The sequence below is a fragment of the Mercurialis annua genome, linkage group LG3, assembly GCF_937616625.2.
Source record: "Mercurialis annua linkage group LG3, ddMerAnnu1.2, whole genome shotgun sequence".
NCBI classification, from domain to species: domain Eukaryota; kingdom Viridiplantae; phylum Streptophyta; class Magnoliopsida; order Malpighiales; family Euphorbiaceae; genus Mercurialis; species Mercurialis annua.
Window position 1 is genome coordinate 75,219,181 of NC_065572.1, and position 24,728 is coordinate 75,243,908.

Consider the following 24,728-nt stretch of genomic DNA (forward strand, 5'->3'; position numbering starts at 1 on the left):
TTTACACTGTCAGAAAATTATATAATTTTTTTTCTAGATATGCAAGATGACATTCGAATAGTCTTTGTATTAAAATAAACATTTTATTCTATATTAGGGCATCTTAAACTTTCTGAATTTTTATAATTGTAAATGTTACGGTTTTAAATTGATATAAGTCCATTTGATTTCATAAAAAGAATTAGCTCAATTACACTTAATATTCTTAAAAAAAATCATGAACTGCATAAACATTTCAATTTTGAATTACACCAAATTAACTAACAAAGTTAACTTACAAAATGAATGACAATATAATTGTCAAATGTTAGATAAAAGATGTTAATTTTTTTAATTAACTCGGGGAGCTAATATGAGTTGATCGGTATTTAAAATTGAAGAGGATGAATTGTTTTTAGGTTCATTCACAAAGGTAGAGCTGAGACTTGAGAACCTGAGTTTGGTATGAGTTAGCAGTGTGTAGAGGCTGAAGGTTTTCAGCTTTCACGTGAGCTTTAATTACTTATGCCAATTTTCAACGCAACACATGGAAATACGTATAGAATAAATATTTGAACCTAATCCCCTTTTTAATCATTTATATTTTCAACTTGTGGGAATTGTTAATAAATAATTAAATAAAATGATTAATCATAATTGAGTTAGAATATAATGATTTATATTCATATAAAGTGAGTTAAAATTCAATAATATCTTAATGTTAACTCTGATTTTTCAAAGTTTCTAATAGAAAATATGCCACGTAATAACAAGGTCGCATCCTGTCTGATGTTATCTAAAATCCACTTCGATGATAAAATCAAATTCTTTAAATTGAAAATGTGTAAAACTTTTAAATTTAATAATTTAATGGATGACTAACCAATTTCTTAAAATGAAAAAAAGTGAAGGATTCCAACAAAAAACTCTTTTTCTATAACTATAACCATAAAAGTTTTGGATTTCAAATCTATTCACATCTAATTTCATTACGGAAATAGGATAATCTTTTCCATGAATTCTTATTGTAACCCGTTGAATTCGCATTTTACCTCATCTTTTCGGATGTACAAACATCAATTCAAATTCTTCATTTTTGAATTGACAGAGATGTTAAGAGAGATCCAAAATTCTCACTATTTTTTAGATTCATGGACCCAATTCTACTCCGTGGGATCTTTCATTCACATTTTTTTCCATCAAGAATGTTTTATAAAACTCTTAGACCTAATTCCAAATTTTGTCAAATAAAATTGAACATGTTTCCCATCCCTTCTCGAGAAAGAAGTGAGCTATTTCTTTGCAAAATTATGCTCAATTACATATGTGGCAATTCAGCCAAGATCTTTTCATTAGTCCCTTTTTTTCTAAATTTCTAAAAAAAAAATCCTTCCCCCTTTTTTTCTAAATTCTTAAAAAAATCCTTTTTTTTTTATAAAATCTTAGTGTATAGTGGTTTATAAATGCATTAACTTTTTGTTGCTGATATTATTTAAAATTACAGCACAGCACATCACAATATAATTGATTATAAGGCATTCGCGTTGAACGTATGGTTTTGAAGTGAGTTACCCATAATTCCACGTCTTGAGGTTGAATAACAGAGCCCGTGGCCTTTATAGGTGATCATCCATTCTCTAGCAGTGACGAGTTAGAATTCGGTAACAAAAATTCGCCCAGCTAGCTTAGGAGTCGAAAATTAAGAGGTCTTAACAAGTTTCTCATTAAAATTATAGAATTAGATTGTTTGCATCTGTTATTAGTATTAATGTGAAATACTTTAGGGTTAATTTCATTAAAAATTACAAACTTTACACGAGATTTTATTTTAATAACGATTTTTACAAGTTGCCAAATAAAATCATAAACTTTCATTTTTTTTCAAATTCATCACCGATTATTTTCCGATGTATTTTCACCTTTTATTTTTTTTAAATCCGCCGGATTCCGGTGGACACGTCAGCAAAGATAAACTAAAAATTAATTTGGTGATAAATTTAAAAAAACAAATGAAAGTTCATGTTTTTACATGACAACTTTAAAAATCGTGATTAAAATGAAATTTCGTATAAAAATCGTGATTTTTTTTTATAGAATTAACTAATATTTTAAACACTGAAATTACTACTAACTTACCTTACAAATATGGCTTATTGCTTGATTGTATATTATAAAGCGATATTTTTTTAAAAAAAGGTGAAGTTTACGGATTTTTGCTATAATATTTTATTTTATTTTATTTTATTTTATTTTTAAAACTTTATAAGTTTAGATTTTTTTGTCACAGACTATATTCAACATACAAATGTATAATACTTTTGACTCAACTTTAAATTTATCAAGTGACGTATATTTTAAGAGAAAAAGGTAATCTACCCCTACGGTCTGATCCGAAAATCAAATTAGCCTTTAATGTCCATAAAGGTTTAAATATGTCTCTAACGTCTTAAAAAATGAACAACCAGACCCCATCGTAATATTTGGCCTCGTTTGATAACCCATACAAATTTTAATTTTATAAATAATTAAAACTATCATTTCAATAAAACTATAACTTCTTAAAACCGTGGACCTTACTCTAATTATTTTTATACATTCAACCCCTTTTAGAATGCAACTGAAGAAATTATAGGTGTGTTAATTATGTTCATACTCAGGCACAATAAATAACCACTAATCAATCTAAATAATGAAACTTGGATAAATATATGTGTTTTAGGGCAAGAGTCAAGGGTCACTAATCCTGAGAGGCACCTCAAATATGAAATATTCTCCATCCACATTATCATCTGAATTCTTACTAGATTAATAATAATTAAGGTACTATAAACGAAGTGGGCTACATTTAAACAATCAGATATTATTAATTTACACGAAATAAAGGTAAAATAAGGAAGCAATTATAGGATATGATGCACGTTTTGAGCAACTTGTTGTCGTTTTGCATCAACATTTAATAATAAGAAGTTATCACTTTGCTACAAAAAAAAAGTTTAAAGATAAATATTCCCACCTTTATCGAAACCTATAGTCCTACCATTGCAACGCTTACAACCACATGCATCCAGACTCGAGCTAAATATCTTAAACCACTCAAACTTATCGATTTAATAGAATCTACTAATTTAAATGTTTTTACAGCTTAAATTAAAATAAAATATATACATTTATAAAAATTATGAAATATTTTTATGATAATAAATTACTTCTAAAATATTATGAATTTTATATATTATATTTGTTTTAATTAATTTTTTTTATTAATAATAGTATCTATTTTATATATTATATTTGGTTCAATTCCTCCCACAAGCGCTTTCCCGTCTCCAAATTATCAAAAAAAAAAAAATTATTAATATAATGTCCATTATTTATTTATTTCATTATTTTTTGCATTATTATCTTTACGTGTTATTTCATTTTTAAATTATACTTTTATAGATTAAATTCTACTTTAATTAATTAGCCGCTTAAAACCCGAATCCAGAACCGTCCGGTTTCGAACCGGTATGAAATTGTCACTTAGACGGTTCTAGACCAGTTTTATTTATTCTTGAACTGTGATCCGGCGGTTTCGAATCTTATGAACCGTGGTCACCTCTACTCTTGATCAGAATCCTGGTTTAGCCTCTCCCTTCAATGGAAGATGTTGGATTTTATAAAGGCCAAATATCATAAAAAGGCCAAAGCTTTCACAAAATCTTCATAAAAGTCCTGATCTTTCAATTTTGTCGATTTTGGCCAAAAACTGATTATTTGGTTTCACTTTTTATATAAAAAATACACTTTTTTAAATATTTTTTTGTAGAGTATCGGTAGATTTTTAATGAATCATTGACTCATTGATAATCTTTTTAATAGTGGAATGATAAAAAAATTCATCCTCTTGAGTAGAGCTGCCCATGATCTGGGTCAGCCCATAAACCGTTCCGGTCAAATTCGGCCGTAAACCGATTAAATCTACCGGACGAAAATCGGTCCAGAACGATGGAAAGACGTTATGGGCTTGTTCCAAAAAAATTAAATCGTAAACCGGCGGTTTCAGGTTGATACCGCCAGTTTAAGTGTCGAACCCGTCAATAAAAAGTTAAATAATTTATATATATATATATATATATATATATATATATATATATATATATATATATATATATATATATATATATATATATTATATTATATTTGTTTTAATTAATTTTTTTATTAATATTATATCTATAATTTTTTATTTCCTTATTTTTTTTGCATTATTATCTTTACGTGTTATTTTATTTTTAAATTATACTTTTCTAAATTAAATTCTAATTTTACTTTAATTAATGTTTTTTAGCCGCTTAGAACCCGAATCCAGAACCGCCGGTTTCGAACCGGCATGGAACCGTCACCTAGACGGTTCCGGACCAGTTTTATTTTTTCTTGAACTGCGATCCGGCGGTTTTCGAACCTTATGAATTGTGACCACCTCTACTCTTGATCTGAATCCTGGTTTAGCATCTCCTTACAATGGAAGATGTTGGATTTTATAAATATATACATTTTCATGTTTTTAATTTCACCAAATGCATACAATCATTTTATAGAATTTATAATTTTCATTCTTCTGAAATCACTTATAAAAACTATGGATTGTGGAACATATAGTTTTTACCAATTAAAATTTAAAAATAAAGTCAAACTTTCATATACTTGGAAATAACTAAAGAGTTGACAATTTTAGTTGACTTTTTCTGTAAAAAAAATTGACTTGTAAAACTGAAAAACAAATGTATTGTCAAATCTTGCCATTGCAGGGTGTCTGCAAAATACCATATTGCTTACCAAAAACAAAGTGGACTACTTTTCGCCGCCCCAAATTACTATCCACCGCCCAACTTTTGACTGAAATGCCCCTAACATAATTTCAATTCAAAAACAAAAAAATAAAAATTCTCTCAACTCAAAAATCTCTCAAACTCAACCTAAAATTCCGACGATAACCGGAGCCGATTTATGTCGGAATCGACGAGAGATAAAAAACGGGAAACTCCCGTAATTAATTTTGTTTTGTTTTTAATTGTTTTAATAAAAAATATTTTTTTTATTTTTTTAAGGGCCATCGCCCGGCGATGGCGATGGCCCTGTGCACCATCGCCTGGCGATGGCGATGGTGCAGAGGGACAATCGTCCCCGAGGGACGATTGTACCAGTGGTCCATCGCCCCCGAGGGACGATTGTCCCTCTGCACCATCGCCATTGCCAGGCGATGGTGCACAGGGCCATCGCCATCGCCGGGCGATGGCCCTTAAAAAAATAAAAAAAAAAATTTTTTATTAAAATAATTAAAAATAAAACAAAATTAAATACCGGAGATTCCCGTTTTTTATCTCTCGTCGATTCCGATTCCGGTTATCGTCGGAATTTTAGGTTGAGTTTGAGAGATTTTTGAGTTGAGAGGATTTTTGTTTTTTTGTTTTTAAATTGAAATTATGTTAGGGGCATTTCAGTCAAAAGTTGGGCGGTGGGTAGTAATTTGGGACGGCGAATAATAAACCCCAAAACAAACTGAGAGCTGAATCTAGAGAGTACTATGAATCACTTTAAGGAGAATCAGAACCGTTAGATTTGCACATGAGATTGTGTGTGGACATATTTCATGTGATTATAGGTTTAGTTTTGTGAGGTTACTGTCTAAAAGCTGAACCTATTTTGAAATTTGGGTATAAACATTGCCCCTAATAGTTTGATCAATTAAGGACAATAATCATACTCGTAAAAAAAAGGACAATAATCATAATTATTTTAGTCATTTATGAATGATGCTCTATATTTTTAGATAAATTAAGGATATAATTGAATTATTGTTGTTCATGTATTTATTTAAATTATATATTTTATTTTTAGTTGATCCAAAAAAAATATTGACCTTAATTGATTAAAACAACTGCAACTAAATTATTTGATCCTGATTTGCAAATTGAAGAAGCAAATTGATCCTTTAAGCAAAAAAAATAGTTATTTATGAGGTTATCTAAGGGCCAAGTCCTTAAACTTTTTTAGTAGTGAAGCCAACTTTATACCGAATCAGCATTAGATTTTGTAGGTATATAAATAGGCATGGATTGGGCTTAACATAAAAAAAATTAGGGCTTCTTTTAATATACCCACCTTTTTTAAGTTACAAAAACATTTCAGTAGACACTTTATAAAATACTATGTTAACTAAAAATAATTAATAACTATTTGTATTTAAATTATTTGTAAAAATAGGGTTAGCACCACGGGTAACGCTTAAACCATGGCAAAGTGAAAAAAGGTTCTTCGTGTTAGACCATGTTTATGACACGAGTCATTACTACAACTGTAGTTCAAACCATGATAATGAGCATAAGCAGTGGCGGAACCAGAACTCCAATTTAGGAGGGTCGAAATTTTTACGTTCGATTATTTAAAAAAAATCAAACGGCTGTAATATAGAGTAAATTTATAAATTTTCTGTTGTAGGGGCGGTTAAAACCGCCCCTAACACATGTAGGGGCGGTTTATAGGGGCGGTTATAATCGCCCCTACTGAAAAAAACTTGTTTTTTTTATTTTTTCCCGGCGAAGAGGGACGACCGACCCTCTTCGACCCTCCATAGTTCCGCCCCTGAGCATAAGGTACTTAATAATAGTTCTAACTGAAAATTGATGGATAGTAATTTGTTTTTTAGTAAACTAAAAGTGAACTAATTAAGGGCGGAACTACGAAAATTTTATGGTAGGCAATTGCCCACCTTATAATTGTAATTCTCTTAAAAAAAATATTTATATAGTAATCAAATAATACAATTTTACTATCTTAAATTTTATAGTTTGTCCACCTTAAATTTTATAGTTTATTTGTCCACCTTATTAACTTTTCATACAATCTTATCCACCTTATAAAAAAATTCTAGGTCCGCCATTGAAACCGATAGTAAATTTATTTTTATAGTAAAAAAAAAATAAAAAAATTGAAATTAATTTAGTACATGTTTTATAATAATGCTAGTAAACTGATAGTAAATTAAGTAATAATTTATTTAAATATTTTATAATTTTAAAAAATAAACAATAGTAAATTGATTTTTTAGGTAAACTGATAGTAAATTTAAGCTATGAATTTTTTGGTAAATTGTATTTTTATAAATAAAAAACATAATTTTGCAATAATTTTGGTCATACCGTATTCTTGAGAATATTTTATCGTTTCATGTTTATTTTTTAAAAAATCTATAGATTTTGTTGGTTTATTAATAGGAACGGATTGGGCTTAACATTTTAAAAAAATTAAGGCTTCTTTTAGTATACCAACCTTTTAAATTAAAAAAATATTTCAGTAGACACTTTATAAAATACTATGTTAACTAAAAAAAATTAAATAACTATTTGTATTTAAATTATTTGTAAAGACAGGGTTAGCCCCAACGGTAATGTCCAAACCGTAATGAAGTGAAAAGGGCTCTTTGTGTTAGACTATATTTGTGACAAGAGCCATATACTACAACTGTAGTGCAAACCGTGACGGATAATAAATATTTTAGCAACTGAACATGTTATAAAGTGTTTTAAAAATTATATTTACTTTAAATATTACAAATATAAAATAAATTTATTTAATGAGTAGACTAAGTTTGCTTTTAAAAAGTAAAAATGTCTACATCTATTATAATTTAAAACTATAAACTCTTAGTAAATATATGTCAAAATAATATTTACCACCATTTATTATTATTATTTTTAGTTGAATTTTGATAGTATATTTTTATTTTATTTTTAATATTATAAAAGTTTTTAAAAATAAACTATCAAAACTATAGTTATAATTTCTTAAATTTTTTAATCATAATTAAATTTTCCTTTTAATATCATACATCTTTAGTGAGCTCTATGTCAATATTGGTGGTGAGAGAAGTTTTAACGAGACCCGATAAGAATGTGGACACTATGAGTGCACAACAACATATAACAAAAGACGAAATGAATGGCAGATAGCAATTCATCGTTTACATTTTGTTAGCAAGCAAGGAAAATAGAAGGTATGGGTTAATAGGGATTTGATGGTATCTTCTTTAAAAGTCCTTTTTCATTTTCAAACCAAAAACAAAATCTACATTAATATCAATAAGTAGTTATTGCCTATTGGAAAGTTTCTTGGCGTGAGCTACTTATAAGGGTACTTATTTTTCACATTCAAACTTCACCAATATCTCATGAATGATATTTATTGTCGACTCATAACAATTCAAAACTCTCAAACCTAATTTTTAAACTAATTATGTTATTCATTTATATTATAAAATTATATACAATATCACGTTGATTTAATATTTAAACATTTTTTTTTTATTTTTATTAAATTAATATAATTATTTACCAATGATTTATAGCTAAAATGCTATAAGCATGACAATGATCTATTAGATCGTCGGTCCCACAAATTCCTTCTCTAATTTTATCAACAATAAAAATCAATATAATTACTTATAAATTTTATGTTAAATAAATATTAAATTTATAATAATGTTTTTTAATATTTTCTATAAAATATAAATCTTTAATATATTTATTATACTTGTTTTTTATTTATGGAGTATTAAGTAAAAAAATGTATTTTAATTTATTCATAAATAAGTAAATAAAGATATTTACGAGTAGGATATAATATCAAAAAGCTAAGAGTGTGGTTGGTAAGTTCTACGATCAGCAACAAACTACACCCTATTTTTCTCTAACAGAACCACTGCCTTCTCCATTCACACAACCAAATGGAGACGCCACTGATTAACGAAAGCTTCTCCACCGCCAACGACGGCGGAGATTACAACCCTGTCAAGAGCCTTAAAGAGCTAAAATTAGTGTTCTGGATCGAAACTGTTAAAATATGGAAGATTGCCGGTCCGGTTGTGTTTAATTTCATGTGTCAATATGGCATCAACTCCGTCACTAATATTTTCGTCGGTCATATCGGCGACTTTGAGCTCTCCGCCGTTTCCATTTCTCTGTCGGTCATTGGCACTTTTTCCTTTGGCTTCATGGTTAGTTAGCTCAACCTTCACTGCTCTTAATTTTTTTTTATTATTATTTTGCATTCATTTTTAAACAAGAACATCACTCATATACAACAAGAACCATTTATATTTTTATTTTTTAATTTCAAGATATAATTCCAGTGATAAGTATGATCAATTAGTGCACTGCGATAGCACGTACACTTTATACAATCAACGAATTTATGTTTGGAAAATGTGTCAGAAACTTGGCGTTTCGGACATGATACTTCATTTTCATTTTTAACGTAAGAAACCTTAAAATAATACCTTTTCGCCGTGTTCATGTCCAAGTGTAAGTCCGTGTCCGTGCTACCTATGAGGCAATAATCCTGGAGAGAAAATTTTAGTTTGGTTCATAATTTTTTTAAATTTCTAAAAATATGTAAAAAAACCATGTTGGAAACTTGGCGTTTCGGACATGGAACTTCATTTTTTAATATAGAAAATCGTAACAGTTTTGCCGTGTCCAAGTTTACTATTTTTGGTGTCTGTGTCCGTGCTACCTACGACGCAATAATCTTGGAGAAAGTTCTATTTGGTTCATTTTTTTTTAATTTGTTTTTTCATAAAAATATATGCAAAAAGTGAGCTGATTATTTTTGTTTATATTGCAGCTGGGGATGGGAAGTGCATTAGAGACACTATGTGGTCAAGCATTTGGTGCAGGGCAAGTTCATATGCTAGGCATTTACATGCAGAGGTCATGGATTATCTTATGGGTGACTTGTTTTTGTCTCTTGCCCATTTACATATTCGCTTCACCAGTTCTAAAACTGCTTGGGCAAGAGGAAACCATGGCTGATCTTGCTGGGAAATTCACTCTACTAATTATTCCACAGTTATTTTCCCTTGCAATTAATTTCCCTACCCAAAAGTTTCTTCAGGCACAAAGCAAGGTTGATGTCCTTGCTTGGATTGGCTTTGCGGCTTTTGTCTTACACGTTCCTCTGCTTTGGCTCTTAATTCACGTGTTCGGGTGGGGAATAAATGGTGCAGCTATAGCATTTGACATTACCAATTGGGGAATTGCTATAGCTCAAGTTGTGTACGTTTTAGGATGGTGCAACGAAGGGTGGAACGGATTCTCGTGGTCTGCTTTTAAAGAGATTTGGGCTTTTGTTAGACTGTCACTCGCTTCTGCTGTTATGCTTTGTTTAGAGATTTGGTATATGATGAGTATTATTGTGCTCACTGGTCACCTTGATAATGCAGTCATTGCTATTGATTCCCTCTCTATTTGGTGAGTTTATGTTCTGATTAGCTATAAATAAAATGTTTCTTACTTTGAACATTTTTTCTTACTTGATTCCATTTTCGATGTTTCAGTATGAATTTCAATGGTTGGGAGGGCATGTTGTTTATTGGCATGAATGCAGCCATCAGGTAAATATCATATTGTCATTTTCCGTTTCACTATGTCTGTTTCCGTGGAACATATTGGTACTTAATTGTTCTTCTCGAGGCTGAGACGTTTTGAATACAAGCTGCAGTTGTAGGCAATGCATTGTAGACTGGAGTTAAAAGTATCGCGGTCCATTATTATGCATATTCTGTTTCGCTCTTCGATTTGCTAACTAAAACTGTCATTTCCTTTCGCCCTTTTCAGCGTTCGAGTTTCGAATGAACTTGGATCAGGACATCCAAGGGCAGCTAAATATTCAGTATATGTGACAATATTTCAATCATTCCTCATCGGGCTTCTTTCAATGGTTGTAATATTGATAACGAAGGACTATTTTGCAATCATTTTCACCGACAGCAAGGAGCTCCAAGTAGCTGTTTCAAAGCTAGCATTTCTCCTTGGCATCACCATGGTTCTCAACAGTATTCAGCCTGTGATCGGAGGTACAATCCGTTTCAACTCCGAAAACTAACAGAAGTTTATCATGTATCGCTCTACTCCGTCTAATTCATTTCCGATGCTGATCTTGTATTATAGGTGTTGCAATTGGGAGTGGATGGCAATCATTAGTAGCCTATGTCAACATAGGCAGCTTCTATGTTTTCGGGCTTCCATTCGGTTACCTTCTTGGTTACACAGCAAAGTTGGGAGTAACGGTAAAGTTAACACTTAACATTACTTAATCCATTTCTCTGCTTTACATCAGTTCAATTCAATCATCGAGACGCGTTCTCTGCTTTGATTGGTGCAGGGACTATGGGGAGGAATGATAGCTGGAACTGCATTGCAGACTTTAATACTCTTGATTGTACTTTACAGAACCAACTGGAACAAAGAGGTGAAATGGAAGTTTCTCTACAGAAAATGATCCTGATTTACAATTGTACTTCGGACCGACTATTAACAAGTACATAAACTATTGTTTTGCAGGTGGAACAAACATCTGAACGCGTACGGAGGTGGGGCGGACAGGGCGGGGAAACCATTACCGAGAAGGTCTGAAGTGAAATAGGTCTGCCAGGGACAATATCTACAAGTTTTCATTAGCATTTGAGAGTTTCTTCAGCTGTTGAGCTTTACAGACTCTCCGTATCACCCGTGCTCGGTATCCGCCTTCAACTGTTAGTTCATGGGAGCAACACTCAATACTTCCAGTTCGCAGTTTTGTGCTGACAAAGAAAGGCTTCTGCTCATTGATTCTCATGTTAGAATAAGGACATAATCAAATTTCAATTTATGCTTATTTTTTGTGTTTGGTTGCTTTTATGTAGTACAGCTTGGAATTTGTTAGATTTCTCTGATTTAACTACAGAATGTAGTTTTTTTACAGATTGATTAATAATTCCAGGCAATTACAGTTTAATTGTCAATTAAGTAATTTTTTATTTAAAAATGTTATTTTAGTTTCGATATGATAGTTAAAACTTTGGTTAATTGCATATTAAATCACGAATTTTGTCCTAATTTGCAATTACAACACGAATTTTAAAACTTGGCAATATTTAATATTCATTTTTGGCAAATTGATACACCGATTTAAAAAAATATTGACGTGGACATTGTAATCTACCGCCACGTGTCGTTGCATGATTGGTGGGTGCGTCAATTTGCCAAAAAATGAAAGTTGGTTACCGACATTGCTAAGTTTCAAAATTCGTGCTGTAATTGCAAATTAGAGTAAATTTCATGATTTAATTTGTAATTAACCCTTAAAACTTTAATGGATAATTCATTTTAAGGTTCCTTAACTTCATGTTTTTATTTTATCTAGTCCTTAAATTTTCATTTGGTCTAATTTGATCCTTGAATTTTATGTTTTTAGTTTATATGGTCTCTAAATTTCCATCTGATCTTATTTGGTCCCCGAACTCTACATTTTTTAGTTTATCTGGTCCCTGAACTTTCATCCGTGTGAGGATCCGAAAAAGCGAAAAAAATCAAAATTCAAGGACCAAATAAAACCAAATGGAAGTTATGGACCAGAAAACATCGTAAAATTTAGGAACCAAATATGACCAAATTGAAGTCTAGGGATCAGATAAACTAAAAACGTAAAATTAAGAAACTTTAAAATATGTTAATCCAACTTTATTGTCATCGAATAACTCTAAATAATAATGCAGTTATCAGTTATGAAATTAATGTGAACAATCTCACTAGTTATATATATCTACATAATCATCAATTGCATCCACCAAATATTAGTGATTTAATTATCAATATACATACTTGCAACATTTAATAAAATCATTGGCAAAATTAAAAGTTAAAAAGAATCCTCGTAATACAAGTTACAAATATGTGGCCAAAAATTGAACTTAAAATCTAAAGAACAAATTCACTTAAAATACACAATAATTTACGGAAAATTAATTTCACCGATAGACCCTCCAGACCTCGACTTGGTGAAAAATTTGTTACTACTTCCATTAATTATGGATTTTAGTGCTTGTCACGATGCATAGTATCAATTACGTTATTTAATGTTTCTTGACAGATTATGAAATTCAACTCCGACAAGGCGACAACCAACTATATATTATAATTTCTCAGACAAAGACTTATTGTTTCCTGTAGCCGGAAAACATGGAGACGCCGCTTCTGAGTCCCCGGCTCTCTACCGGCGGCGAGCATGGAGATTATGGGGAAGTGCAGAGCTTGAAGGAGATGAAGAGTGTGTTCTGGATTGAGACGGTGAAGATGTGGAAGATTGCAACTCCGATTGTATTGGCTACGATGTGTCAGTATGGTATAAACTCAATGACTAATATATTTGCCGGTCATATTGGTGATTTAGAGCTCTCTGCTGTTTCCATATCTCTCTCTGTTATTGGCAGCTTCTCGTTTGGCTTCATGGTCAGCACAATTCTTCCACATTCATTTCAATTTCATTTTCTAAAGAAAAGAAACACCATTTATGTCCCTAAAGTTTGTCTCATCAAATAAGCACTCAACGTCCGGAAACGTTCAATATGCGCCTAATGTCTTGAAAAATGAACAACCAAACTACCCAATTTCGACAACCAGGCCCTAACTTCTCATTTATAGGTTAAAATGGGGACATGGTTGTTCACTTTTTAAGACGTTAGGAGTATATATTTGAACCTTTACGAATGTTGAGGGTTTGCTTGATCTGGAGCCAAATCTCAAAAGCCTAAATGAGCCTTTTTTTCTTTTTCTAAATGAAAATATTACACCGGTGGTGTCTGAACTTTTTAAAATATCTAATTTTACTGTCGGGATTTTTTTTCTTTTAAAATAATACTGGCGGTATTTAAATTTTTCAGTATATCGTATTTTGATGTTGAATTTTTTTTATTTCTTTCGTATTACAACTTTTTTGAAATATATTAAATGTGTTTTTAGCTATTTTTTATCACACGTGATATGACTACTAATAAAGCCAAAAATATAATTTCTATTTTGATGCCATACAAGTATAAGAAAATGGATCATGTACACAAACTATTACAACTATTAAACTAATATGACACTGAATTAAAAATGAAATTGAGCTTATTTTTTCTTTTTAGCACATCAATGACTACAAAACGGTCCAAAACACTTATTTAATTTATTTTTAAAAAGCTGAAATATAAATTTAAAAGAAATAAAAAATCAAAAAAGTTCAGACACCATGTAATAATTTCTTTTTAAAAACAATATGCTTCCGATAAATATAAAGTTTTAGAGTTTTAGTAAGCGTTTCTGAAGTTGTTTGGATGAATTTTCAGCTGGGAATGGGGAGTGCACTAGAGACACTATGTGGTCAAGCATTTGGTGCAGGCCAAGTTCATATGCTAGGAATTTACATGCAGAGATCATGGATAATCTTATTAGTCTCCTGTTTTATTCTCTTGCCCGTTTACATTTTCGCAACTCCAATTCTGAAGCTACTCGGCCAAGACGAAAAAGTAGCAGAATTAGCTGGAAATTTTACTCTACTGGTTATACCAGAATTATTTTCACTAGCAATAAATTTCCCTGCCCAAAAATTTCTTCAGGCACAGAGCAAAGTTTGGGTGGTTGCTTGCATTGGAATTGTGTGTTTTTTGTTGCACATTCCTCTGCTTTGGCTCTTGATTAGTGTATGTGGATTAGGCACAACTGGTGCAGCTATAGCATATAATATTACATACTGGGGATTGTCAGTTGCTCAAGTTGTGTATATAATAGGTTGGTGTAATGAAGGGTGGAATGGTTTTTCATGGTCTGCTTTTAAGGATATTTGGGGGTTTGTGAGGCTATCATTAGCCTCTGCTGTTATGCTTTGCTTGGAGATTTGGTATTTGATGAGTATTATTGTGCTTACTGGTCATCTTGATAATGCTATCATTGCAGTTGGTTCTCTTTCTATATGGTGAGTATGGGGTTTTATGCTACAACTTTTCACCCTTTTAACGATTTAAACACGCTTTTTAAAACTTGGCAGTCTACAACTTCACCATTTGACATTTCTGGTCTTAAAATATTTTTCTTCATCATACATAGCCGTTTTTAGTAGTTTTTAATGAACGACGTTGGACTTTAAAATGCCAAAGTGGGGCTACGGAATGCCAACTTTTAATATACATGTTTAATTCGGTAAAAAGGGTGAAAGATTGAGCTTTTTTTTGCAAATAATAACTTTATTGTTATCTCATGTTTTTACTTGTGTGTTCTTGTTCCATTATTTCAGTATCAATATTAAAGGTTGGCTGGCCATGTTGTTCATTGGAATAAATGCAGCTATCAGGTAAATCAATTTAATTATGACAACTCTGCTCAATGAGAAATTTTTAGACGAATCCAGTTTAATACATGAACTTTCATAATCCGATACAAAAGTTAACTCAATCAAGCCATGCATCGGACAGATTCGGACTAGAATGGAAAGTTCATAATTTTACGTGTTGAACTGAGTAACTTTAATGCTATTTCTTTGATCTTTCTTCAGTGTTCGCGTGTCCAACGAACTTGGATCAGGACATCACAGAGCGGCTAAATATTCAGTTTACGTGACAGTATTTCAATCATTCCTAATCGGGATTCTTTCAATGGTTATCATATTGATATCCAAAGACTATTTTGCACTAATTTTCACGGACAGTAAAGATATGCAAACAGCAGCTTCAAAGCTAGTTTATCTCCTTGCTGTAAACATGCTTCTCGACAGTGTTCAGCTTGTGATTGGAGGTAAATTAAATTGGATTAGTCGATAAACATGATTCAACGTTGTCGTTCGACACTTATATATGATATTGAAGCGATTAATTTGTGCAGGTGTTGCCATAGGAAGTGGGTGGCAAGCATTAGTTGCGTATATAAACATTGGGTCCTATTATCTTTTTGGGATTCCACTTGGTTATGTTCTTGGTTACAGAGCAAACTTGGGTGTCAAGGTACATTCATACATCTTAAATATATCTTTTTGGGATTCCACTTGGTTATGTTTAAACTCGAATCAACTATTGATGGAGGGAGCAACTATAACTCGAGCTATTATCGAGCCAATTTTGAATGTTATTCGAGTCAATTTCGAATAACTCAGCATTACTCGACTCGATTACGCTCTTAGGTAATATAAAACTTTGTTGAGTGTAGGGACTATGGGGAGGAATGTTAGCTGGGACAGTGTTGCAGACGGTTCTGCTGTTGATTGTACTATATAGAACCAACTGGAACAAAGAGGTAACTGCAAATTTCTGAATAATTGATGATCAACAAACGGTCTGTGCTGAAATTAATTAGAAGAACTATATGTGCAGGTTGAACAGACATCTGAACGGGTGCGGAAGTGGGGAGGGCAACAAAATTATGTTGACAAGACAGAAAATTTGCCCATTAAAGAGTCATTCTAAATCCATCACCAAATTCTTTATATACATAATATGTTGTGCATTTAACTACTGTTGTGTATATCATATACTATTTTTTTTAGATTGTAATGTATATCATATACTCCCTCCGTCCCAATAGAGTTGTCCACTTTACCTTTATCACAAAGTTTAAGAAAAGCAATCATTGTTTATAGTTTTTGTAAAATTTTCCTTACTTTTCTTGTCATACCCCTATTTAATATAGGGTCCACTTGCAATTTACTTTTATTAGTGGACTTTAAATAGGGGTAATGTAGGAAAATTAAGTGTAAAGTTAGTTACTTTTTGAAAGTGAACAAGAGTTTTAGGACAAAAAAAATTCTAAAAGTAGACAACTCTATTTGGACGGAGGGAGTACTTAGTTTCGCCTATAGGTAGAAAAAGATTTATTAGATAAAAACAATTGATTTTTTGCTTGAGAAATTATGAACACCACCAAAATAAAATAAAATAAAAAAGATGTGAAGTAGAATATGAAAAACAAATTATTTCATGCTTGGTTCTTTATACTTAATTAAAAGTGCGTTCACTGAACATGTAGTCAGGATGGCCGAGTGGTCTAAGGCGCCAGACTCAAGTTCTGGTCTTCGAAAGAGGGCGTGGGTTCAAATCCCACTTCTGACAATCTTAATTTTTTTCCATATTTTGCTGCTGATATTTATCCTATAAGAGCCAAAATAAAGAAGCTGTCCATAAAAATGCAATTGCAAAAGCAACTGAAGACTACCTGAGATTCTGTTGCTTGCCTTTGCCTTACCAAACTACAGAATGCTAGAAATTCACTGAGGTTAGATACCGCGAATTAATATTATAAATATTAATAGTTTTTATTCTTTAAATACTCCCTTCATGTCATATTAGTTGACCTTTTTGGTGAATTTTTTTGTTGCAATTTAGTTGATGTTTTCAATTATCAATACATTTAAGTACATTTTTCTTTGCTTTTACCGTCATTTATGACCCATTATTTTTAAAAATATAGTACCAAATTGGCCAAACACATATTTGGGTCCCTGCACTATCACTCTTTTCCAACTTAAGTCCCTGAACTATAACGCGTTTAAAATAAATCCCTGCACTATTAAAAACATCTATTTTAAGTACCTATCGTTGCGCAAGTTAACGGAATGTGGATGACGTTAACAATTACAAATTAAAAATGCTATTTTGGTCTCTGCACTATCATTTTTTTTCAAATTGAGTTCTTACACTATTGGAAACATCAATTGTAAGTCCTTCTATCACATAATTTAGATAATACTAATAATAATTTTTATTTTCTTTTCTTTTTAATGTTATTAAATGTTTTTAGCATTTCCAAAACTAGAATCATCTCCAACTATTAATAATTTTTTTGCAATTAAATAAAAATAATTTTTTATTTATACAATTAATGTTTTATTTTATACTATTAATTTTTTATTTTTATAAAAAAATTAAGTATATTAAAACTGTTCATCTACCTCGCAATCTTTAAAATATCATATTTTTAAAAATATTTATTTTATTTAACTAAATTAATTTATTTTGAATTAGTTAATTTTGAGTAACTAAAAATTTAAGTTAGATTTATAGTGCAATGACTCAAATGGCAAAAAAATTATAGTGTAAGGACTCAAAATTTTAATTTCATAAATTTTAACTACAACCAATCTCAGAGTCAAGCGTTTGTATCTCACTCTCTAACGGAATGACACGGAGGGACTTAAATCAGAGATTTTTGATAATGCAGGGACTTATTTTAAACGTTTTATAGTTTGGGGATTTAAGTTGGAAAAAAATAATAGTGCAGGGACCCAAATATGTGTTTGGCCTACCAAATTAGACAAGTGAATGAAAGAGTTATTATGAGGATAGTAATACCGTTTTTATTAATACATTACTCTTCTAAATCTTTATGCATATACTTTAATCGTCAAATATTATGGAATGAACGGAGTATTTCGTTTTTAATGAATTAATGAGTAAACTTTATTTATAAATAATTATTTATGTTGTGTGTTAAAAAACAGGTGTAATTTATTTAAATGAAATGAATTAGCTGTTGCAAGTCTAACAATGCTAATTTATATAACTATTGAAATTAAACTTTTTGTGCTCAAATATTTTTCTTTAGAATATGAAAAGTACTTTTAATTTTAATGAAACTTAAATTAAATTCAACTAATTTCTTAGAAATGAAAAAAAAATTATAAAATAGAGCACCTTTATCTTTCTGGAAGTCTGTTATCATTTTCTTTAACGTTGTATGTACTAGATACATCAAATAACTAGCAAAATCAATCGATTGCATATATATAAACCATCCAAGAAAGCTAGCTGACCCTCCAAACTGATCATTGAACATTCAACATCACTGTCAACAATAACAAGAAAAACCAAAATTTCCACAATAAGCTGCAACTAATATTCTGACAGAAATACAATCCCAACTTGGGGTAGCATCTACTATGGAACACTAATAATTTAAACTAGGCAGCAGCAGCAGGTTTCTGTTTCTTTGGCATCCGATACCCACCAATAACACAAGCATGGTCTCGCTCAAATGGCTCAAGCGTCACCTGTTCGGAAGGCTTGAACTGCTCCAGTGTCATCTTTTTTACTTCACTCTCAAACACAGCCGCTGCTGGAACAGTTGAGTCGATACAGTTTGCCTGTAGGATATAACCATTTAGATCAATAATTGCAGTTTAAGAATCAAAAATTAAATGAGCCACATAGGTTTCTCGAGAAACTGACCTTAATTGAAATAACAAAATGGCCACCGGCTTTCAGGAAGTATGAGGCATTTAATGCTAGAATTCTTGCCTGCATAGGCAATTTAAAAAAAATTCCAAATTATAGAACAAAACAAAGGTAAAGGAGAGCGACCCTTATATGATATAGACATTAACTTTGATCAGGAATGAAGTGTTGCAGATGTTTAAAACATTTTCAACTTAGTTTATAGACTACTTAGCTACTTGAATAAGCTGGGAAATGCTAAGAAAATATGATCAAAAAGAACAGCTGAGCTGATGTTGACAACAGAAATCTACCATTATAAGCTAGAGACTGAATATTAAGAGGCTACACAAATGCTAATAGTCTGAGCACAAACGCTAGAGATATGTCAAGAATTGACAGCAGTCTGGTAAAAATGACAAGAACGTGCACTAGGTGACCAAATGATTAACACTGATAATTATGACTTGCAATTCTGACATTTTATAACTTTCACCTTAGGCAAGTACAATCTTTTAAATCATAAAAAAAACTCTAATAAAATTAAAGGGCTTGGTCTTTATGTCAAAAAAAAACCTATGAACAAAAATGCTAATGAAGACTAATGCAGTTTGCTTCATCTATTAGTGAAAATCAGGCCATGAAGATAATATTGGCTGTAACTTTAAAACATGCATTATTGAAAAAATTTATAGTTAATGCTAGATACTGGGATAAAGCATTCTTAAGGAAACATAATGCATATAATAAGAGTAGTCCATACACAATTCTGCAATAGAGGACATAAAATTAACACTCAAATTCTTACAACAGGAATAATCACATCCAATTTAAATAGATGTTAATAGTTTTGAAATTAATTAAAAAAAATGATATAAGATATTTATAAAAACAAATAAAACACATTTTCACCAGTAAAGACAAAACAAAATGTAGCACAGATCAGTTTATAAAGCTTTTCCACAAGCATCAGAAACTCGATTTCACATCACCCATGAAGTCTTGAAGGGGAATCCGAGTAAAATTCATCACATGCAACATGGCACAAAAGTAATAGCCAATATTGCAAAATATAAAAATAAAAATTGTAGAGATACAAAAGGAAATACCAAAGGGAAATAAGTTTGTTCAGTTGAAAAAAAAATAAGATTGCTAAAATGTCACATCAGAATCTCGAGTTTGCATCACCCATACAGTCCTGAAGGGGAATCCGAGTATATTTCATCATTTGTGCATATGTGCATAGCAGAATAAATATCTCAAAAATGTAGTAGACAAAATTAAGTAATATCTAAATAAATACAATTTAAATATTCTATGATATGCTGAAAACTATTGAAAATCCTAAATTGAAAAAGAAACAAAATGTTGCCAATTCAACTTCATTTTGAAAAACATGAAACTAAATTCAAATTTATATATTGAATCAATCAGAAAACATATTGAGAGGGCTATACCTGATCAGGTTGAGCAACATCAGAAAATATCACATCCACCATACCAACAAGCATACGGTACTTGGCTGGATGCCTGGCATCCTCAATGATAGGGATAACATTTGTACGCTTCTTTGCCATGTTAACCAAATCCCTTCCACTTCTGTGGGAAAATTCCACAGCATATACCACCCCTGTCTGCCAACACAAACAGAAAATAGAAACACATCAGAATTAATCACAGACAAGGTCCAAGACTGCAGCTTCAGAACCACCCAAAATAATACTTACAGGACCAACAAGATCAGATACATGAGACACTGTTGTACCAGAAGCCGCTCCGAGATATAAAACCTTAGCTCCAGGTTTCTAACATTTTAAAAAATAACATATAAAAAACATCATCAGCTTAGCACTCACAAAGCAACAGACTTTCATCAAATATATTGATAAACAAAAGTAAGGAAATGAGACTTACAATCCAAATATTATCAACACCACCAAGAATAGCAGCTGCTAATTTTGATCTGAAAGGATTCCAAACCCTGTATTCAATTTTAGTTCCGTCTTCATTCTGCAGAGGAAAAAAAAACCCAATAAATTCATTAGTAAAACTTCTAAAAACAAAATGTTAATTTAAATTAAATTAAATTAAATTAACCTGAACACTAATTCTTTTCTCATTATAAACAGCTTCTCCAGGAACAAGATTCTTAGTGACAAGAGCATCCTCTTTACCACCCTTAGCAACAAACACACCCTCATGTCTATGTGGCTCAACTATCACTTTACTTCCACCCTTCATTCCGCCACCACCGCGGCCTCCGCCGCGTCCTCTACCTCCACCGCGAGCTCCACGTCCACCGCGGCCGCCTCCTCTGTCACCAAAACCTCTTCCTCCACCTCCTCTTCCACCACCGAATCCTCCTCTACCTCGACCTCCTCCATCTCCTCTTCCACCTCTGAATCCACCACCACCGCGGCCTGCAAAAAGATAAACACAAGACAATACAAATTAGTTTCTACATTTTCTCAGGAAACAAAAAGAATCATTTCTTTTTACCTCTTGGAGGTCTCATATCTGCTGCAAAAATGGAGGCGAGATAATGCAGCCGAAAGCTTTAGAAATTTAGGGTTTAAGGGTTAGTCCAAGATTTTTCTTAGTAGAATGTGTGGAGCAGAGATTTTATAGTGATGGTGTTTAGGGTTTAGGGTTTTGTCCAGTATTTTTCTTCTTGGGTTGGTTTTTACTAATAATACTGGGCTGTTATTAGTTAAAGCCCATTATAGATAGGCCACATACTTCCATAGAGGTGGACAATTTTTCCACTTATAATACATACAATCTACATTCCCGAGCATGCTAACAAAGCTGTGGAGCTCAAATGCAAGTGCATTAAGCGTTCAACATCTCTGACATTGAGATTTATTAAATATTGGGGTAATGTCCTAAAAATACACAAACTTTACACGTTTTCTCATTTTAATCACGCACTTTAAATTTTCTCATTTTCATGCACGAACTATCACTTTTTCTCAAATTCATGCACGGTACCAAGGTGTCATGGCTCCATTGGTGTAATTCGATGAGGTGGAGGTCATTTTACACCAACGAATGAGTGTCACCTCAGCACCGTGTATGAATTTGGGAAAAAGTGGTAGTTCGTGTATGAAAATGAGAAAATTTAAACTTCGTGATTAAAATGAGAAAATATGTAAAATTCGTGATTTTTTTTTGATATTAACCCTTAAATATTTGGATGTAACAATCTTCATCATGCACTACCAAATATTTAAATAAACAACATTTGGATGTAAAAATCTTAATCATGCACTCGCAAAAGTTAAATAAACAATGAGCAGGGGCGGAACCAGGGAGGGTCGGCCGACCCTCCTCGCCGGAAAAAAATTTAAAAAAAAATAGGTTTTTTTTCAGTAGGGGCGGTTATAAACCGCCCCTAGAAATTGCCCCTACATGTGTTAGGGCCGGTTTTTTTCTTTATAAGGGCGGTTAAAACCGCCCTTAGAACTACAAATCAACAGATTTATACCATATTTACAGCCGTTTGATTTTTTTAAATAGTCGAACGTAAAAATTTCGACCCTCCTAAATTGGAGTCCTGGTTCCGCCACTGACAATGAGTACAGTGGTTTCTGCAATTTTTATGTACTCGTCATAGGTTTCGACTGGAGGTCCATGAGCCAATTGACGAATAGTATTTGTACACTTTTGAGTAGAAAAACTCGCCTTTACATGCTGCATCAACCCTCATTTAAAGTATTCTGAATGATTTTGAAGGGATTTATCAGTACGGTGGAATAACTTTTTTCGCATTCGAAATCTTCGACGATATATATATATATATATATATATATATATATATATATATATATATAGTTTGACAGACTAATTTGTCGGCAAAATAATCGTTGGAAAATCTACCATGTCTCATTTCACGTTATCGATTAAAATATTTTAGACTTCGCCTATGATCATCGAATGTCACACCTTTTTGTTGTAAAATCATCACTAATAGCAGTATAAATTTTTAGGGTTATTGTCACCTTTCGTAATTTTTTTTCATTTTAAGCACTAACTACAGTTTGTCTTACTTTTTAGCACAATCCTTCCAAACTTTTATTATATAGCTCAGTTCGCATTTTGTACTTCGTTTTATTTTTGTGAAGATGATTTTTTTAGCCGCGCAGATAACTAAAATGACATCGTTTTAGACATTTATGCTTTATATGCCACATAATATATGGTTAATATTTTAGGTTTTATGATTCGATGTTTTGACAACCACGGTTAACCAATTAGCCGTTCTATCTAAATAAGTTAGAAAACTCACAATAAAAAACTAATGTTTTGAAAAATAGGCACCGTTTGAATTAAGTGATTTGGATAAATAAATTCATATTTTTGCAGAATCCATGAATTTCTTTTAAATATATTGTTATGTACGAAAAATAACACGACAATGCATGGATTTTCACATCTTCTCATACTCCAAAATTCTTTATTTAAAATCTCATCTAGAAAGGGGGAAGGTTAAAATCCATCGAATGATTGATTATGCTAACGCTTAAATATTCCGAAAAAAATATTTTATTCAAGGATTTTATATGTATTCCAAACAATGGAATTTAGAAATTTATGGATTTCACATTCTTTTAATTTAATCTTTATGGATTTTAAAAACCTCCAATTCAAACGATGTGAATTTTTTTTGGGAAAGTCAATTCTAACTTTTAAAAACTAGCTAAATTTCAACACAATTGTGAATTACTCATCTTTTCAAAAAAAATACCGAATCTTTTATAATATTTTCAATTCTAATCAAAACTTTTTTTTTTATTTGAACAAAATAAGATAAAAATTCTAAAAATGCCACAGTTTAAACAAATAAAAAATTTGATATTTTTTAAGAAAAGAATGAATGATTGGCCAAAATTGAAATAAAATTGCCAAAATAAATATTTGGAAATGGTTGGTTAAAATTGACCTGGCCCGAAAAGATTAGGTATTTTTAAGATATTAAATCTAAAAAAAATATACAAAAAAATTTATAACATTTCTTAAACAAACGAAATGCAATGAACTTTTATTTTTTATTAAACTATGCCTAAAGTTTTATCTTATATATTTTTTTATTTGACTTTTTGTGTGGCTATATTGTTAAAACCGTAAAACCAAAAATTCATACTGATAACGTAGCACATCTAGTAGGGGCGAAGCAACCTCGCTAGGAACGAACATCACTAAGTCAAGCATTTTACCGACCTGGTAACAATGTCCGACCTTCTTGAAATCATAGAGCACATGACTTGGGGGGTCACCGGATCGATGGGAATTCAAACATCATCCGAGACAATCATGCCTGATAAGGTCGGACCAAGAATCATATCCGAGCTCTGAGTTATGTTCAAATCAGACCTAGGCCGAGCTCCGAGCTCCTAAACCCGAAAGACTGGACCATCTGGTCCGAGCTCTGAGCTACTCTCAGATACAAGAACCATGATAACTTGACTCCCAAGTTATCCGGGCTTCAAGGCTTGACCGGGCTCCGAGGTCCTGCCCAGGAGCGCTCACTCGTGTACCAGATCCTGGGACCACAGAAGATCTTCTGACAGGTACGTGAGGAATGTTCCCTCTGACACACCTAACAACCCGTGCCTCCCGCAGGGATATTCTACCACGTCAGCATAACTGATTTCTGGGACCACTGGGCTCACAGCCTGCCAGCAAGGCAGGTTTGTCCTTAAACCCTAACTATAAA

General features: G+C 31.8%; 3 protein-coding genes and 3 non-coding genes across 6 annotated transcripts; 3 read left to right on the forward strand and 3 right to left on the reverse strand.

Annotated features, from left to right (window-relative positions):
- The first annotated feature begins 8,649 nt into the window (after positions 1 to 8,649).
- On the forward strand, positions 8,650 to 11,800 carry LOC126674535 (protein DETOXIFICATION 35-like). Its single transcript, XM_050368995.2, has 7 exons — positions 8,650 to 9,013; positions 9,643 to 10,268; positions 10,355 to 10,411; positions 10,635 to 10,873; positions 10,968 to 11,086; positions 11,182 to 11,268; positions 11,361 to 11,800. Exons 1-7 carry the CDS (start codon positions 8,744 to 8,746, stop codon positions 11,430 to 11,432), a joined length of 1,470 nt encoding a protein of 489 aa, XP_050224952.1. The 5' UTR covers positions 8,650 to 8,743; the 3' UTR covers positions 11,433 to 11,800.
- Positions 11,801 to 12,774: 974 nt separating this feature from the next.
- On the forward strand, positions 12,775 to 16,385 carry LOC126674534 (protein DETOXIFICATION 35-like). The gene is made up of 8 exons (XM_050368994.2): positions 12,775 to 12,835; positions 12,928 to 13,286; positions 14,165 to 14,790; positions 15,109 to 15,165; positions 15,367 to 15,605; positions 15,693 to 15,811; positions 16,014 to 16,100; positions 16,178 to 16,385. Exons 2-8 carry the CDS (start codon positions 13,017 to 13,019, stop codon positions 16,268 to 16,270), a joined length of 1,491 nt encoding a protein of 496 aa, XP_050224951.1. The 5' UTR covers positions 12,775 to 12,835; positions 12,928 to 13,016; the 3' UTR covers positions 16,271 to 16,385.
- A 443-nt stretch (positions 16,386 to 16,828) lies between these two features.
- On the forward strand, positions 16,829 to 16,912 carry TRNAL-CAA (transfer RNA leucine (anticodon CAA)). The gene has a single exon. It is a non-coding gene; the product is annotated as a tRNA-Leu (tRNA).
- A 1,696-nt stretch (positions 16,913 to 18,608) lies between these two features.
- On the reverse strand, positions 18,609 to 21,626 carry LOC126673725 (rRNA 2'-O-methyltransferase fibrillarin 2-like). The gene is made up of 7 exons (XM_050367967.2): positions 21,512 to 21,626; positions 21,110 to 21,432; positions 20,927 to 21,022; positions 20,740 to 20,817; positions 20,470 to 20,646; positions 19,028 to 19,096; positions 18,609 to 18,942 (listed from the first exon to the last, which is right to left on the reverse strand). Exons 1-7 carry the CDS (start codon positions 21,525 to 21,527, stop codon positions 18,760 to 18,762), a joined length of 942 nt encoding a protein of 313 aa, XP_050223924.1. The 5' UTR covers positions 21,528 to 21,626; the 3' UTR covers positions 18,609 to 18,759.
- Positions 19,978 to 20,050, reverse strand: LOC126676033 (small nucleolar RNA snoR60). Its single transcript, XR_007640210.1, has one exon. It is a non-coding gene; the product is annotated as a small nucleolar RNA snoR60 (small nucleolar RNA).
- LOC126676034 (small nucleolar RNA snoR60) lies at positions 20,174 to 20,246 on the reverse strand. Its single transcript, XR_007640211.1, has one exon. It is a non-coding gene; the product is annotated as a small nucleolar RNA snoR60 (small nucleolar RNA).
- Positions 21,627 to 24,728: the final 3,102 nt, after the last annotated feature.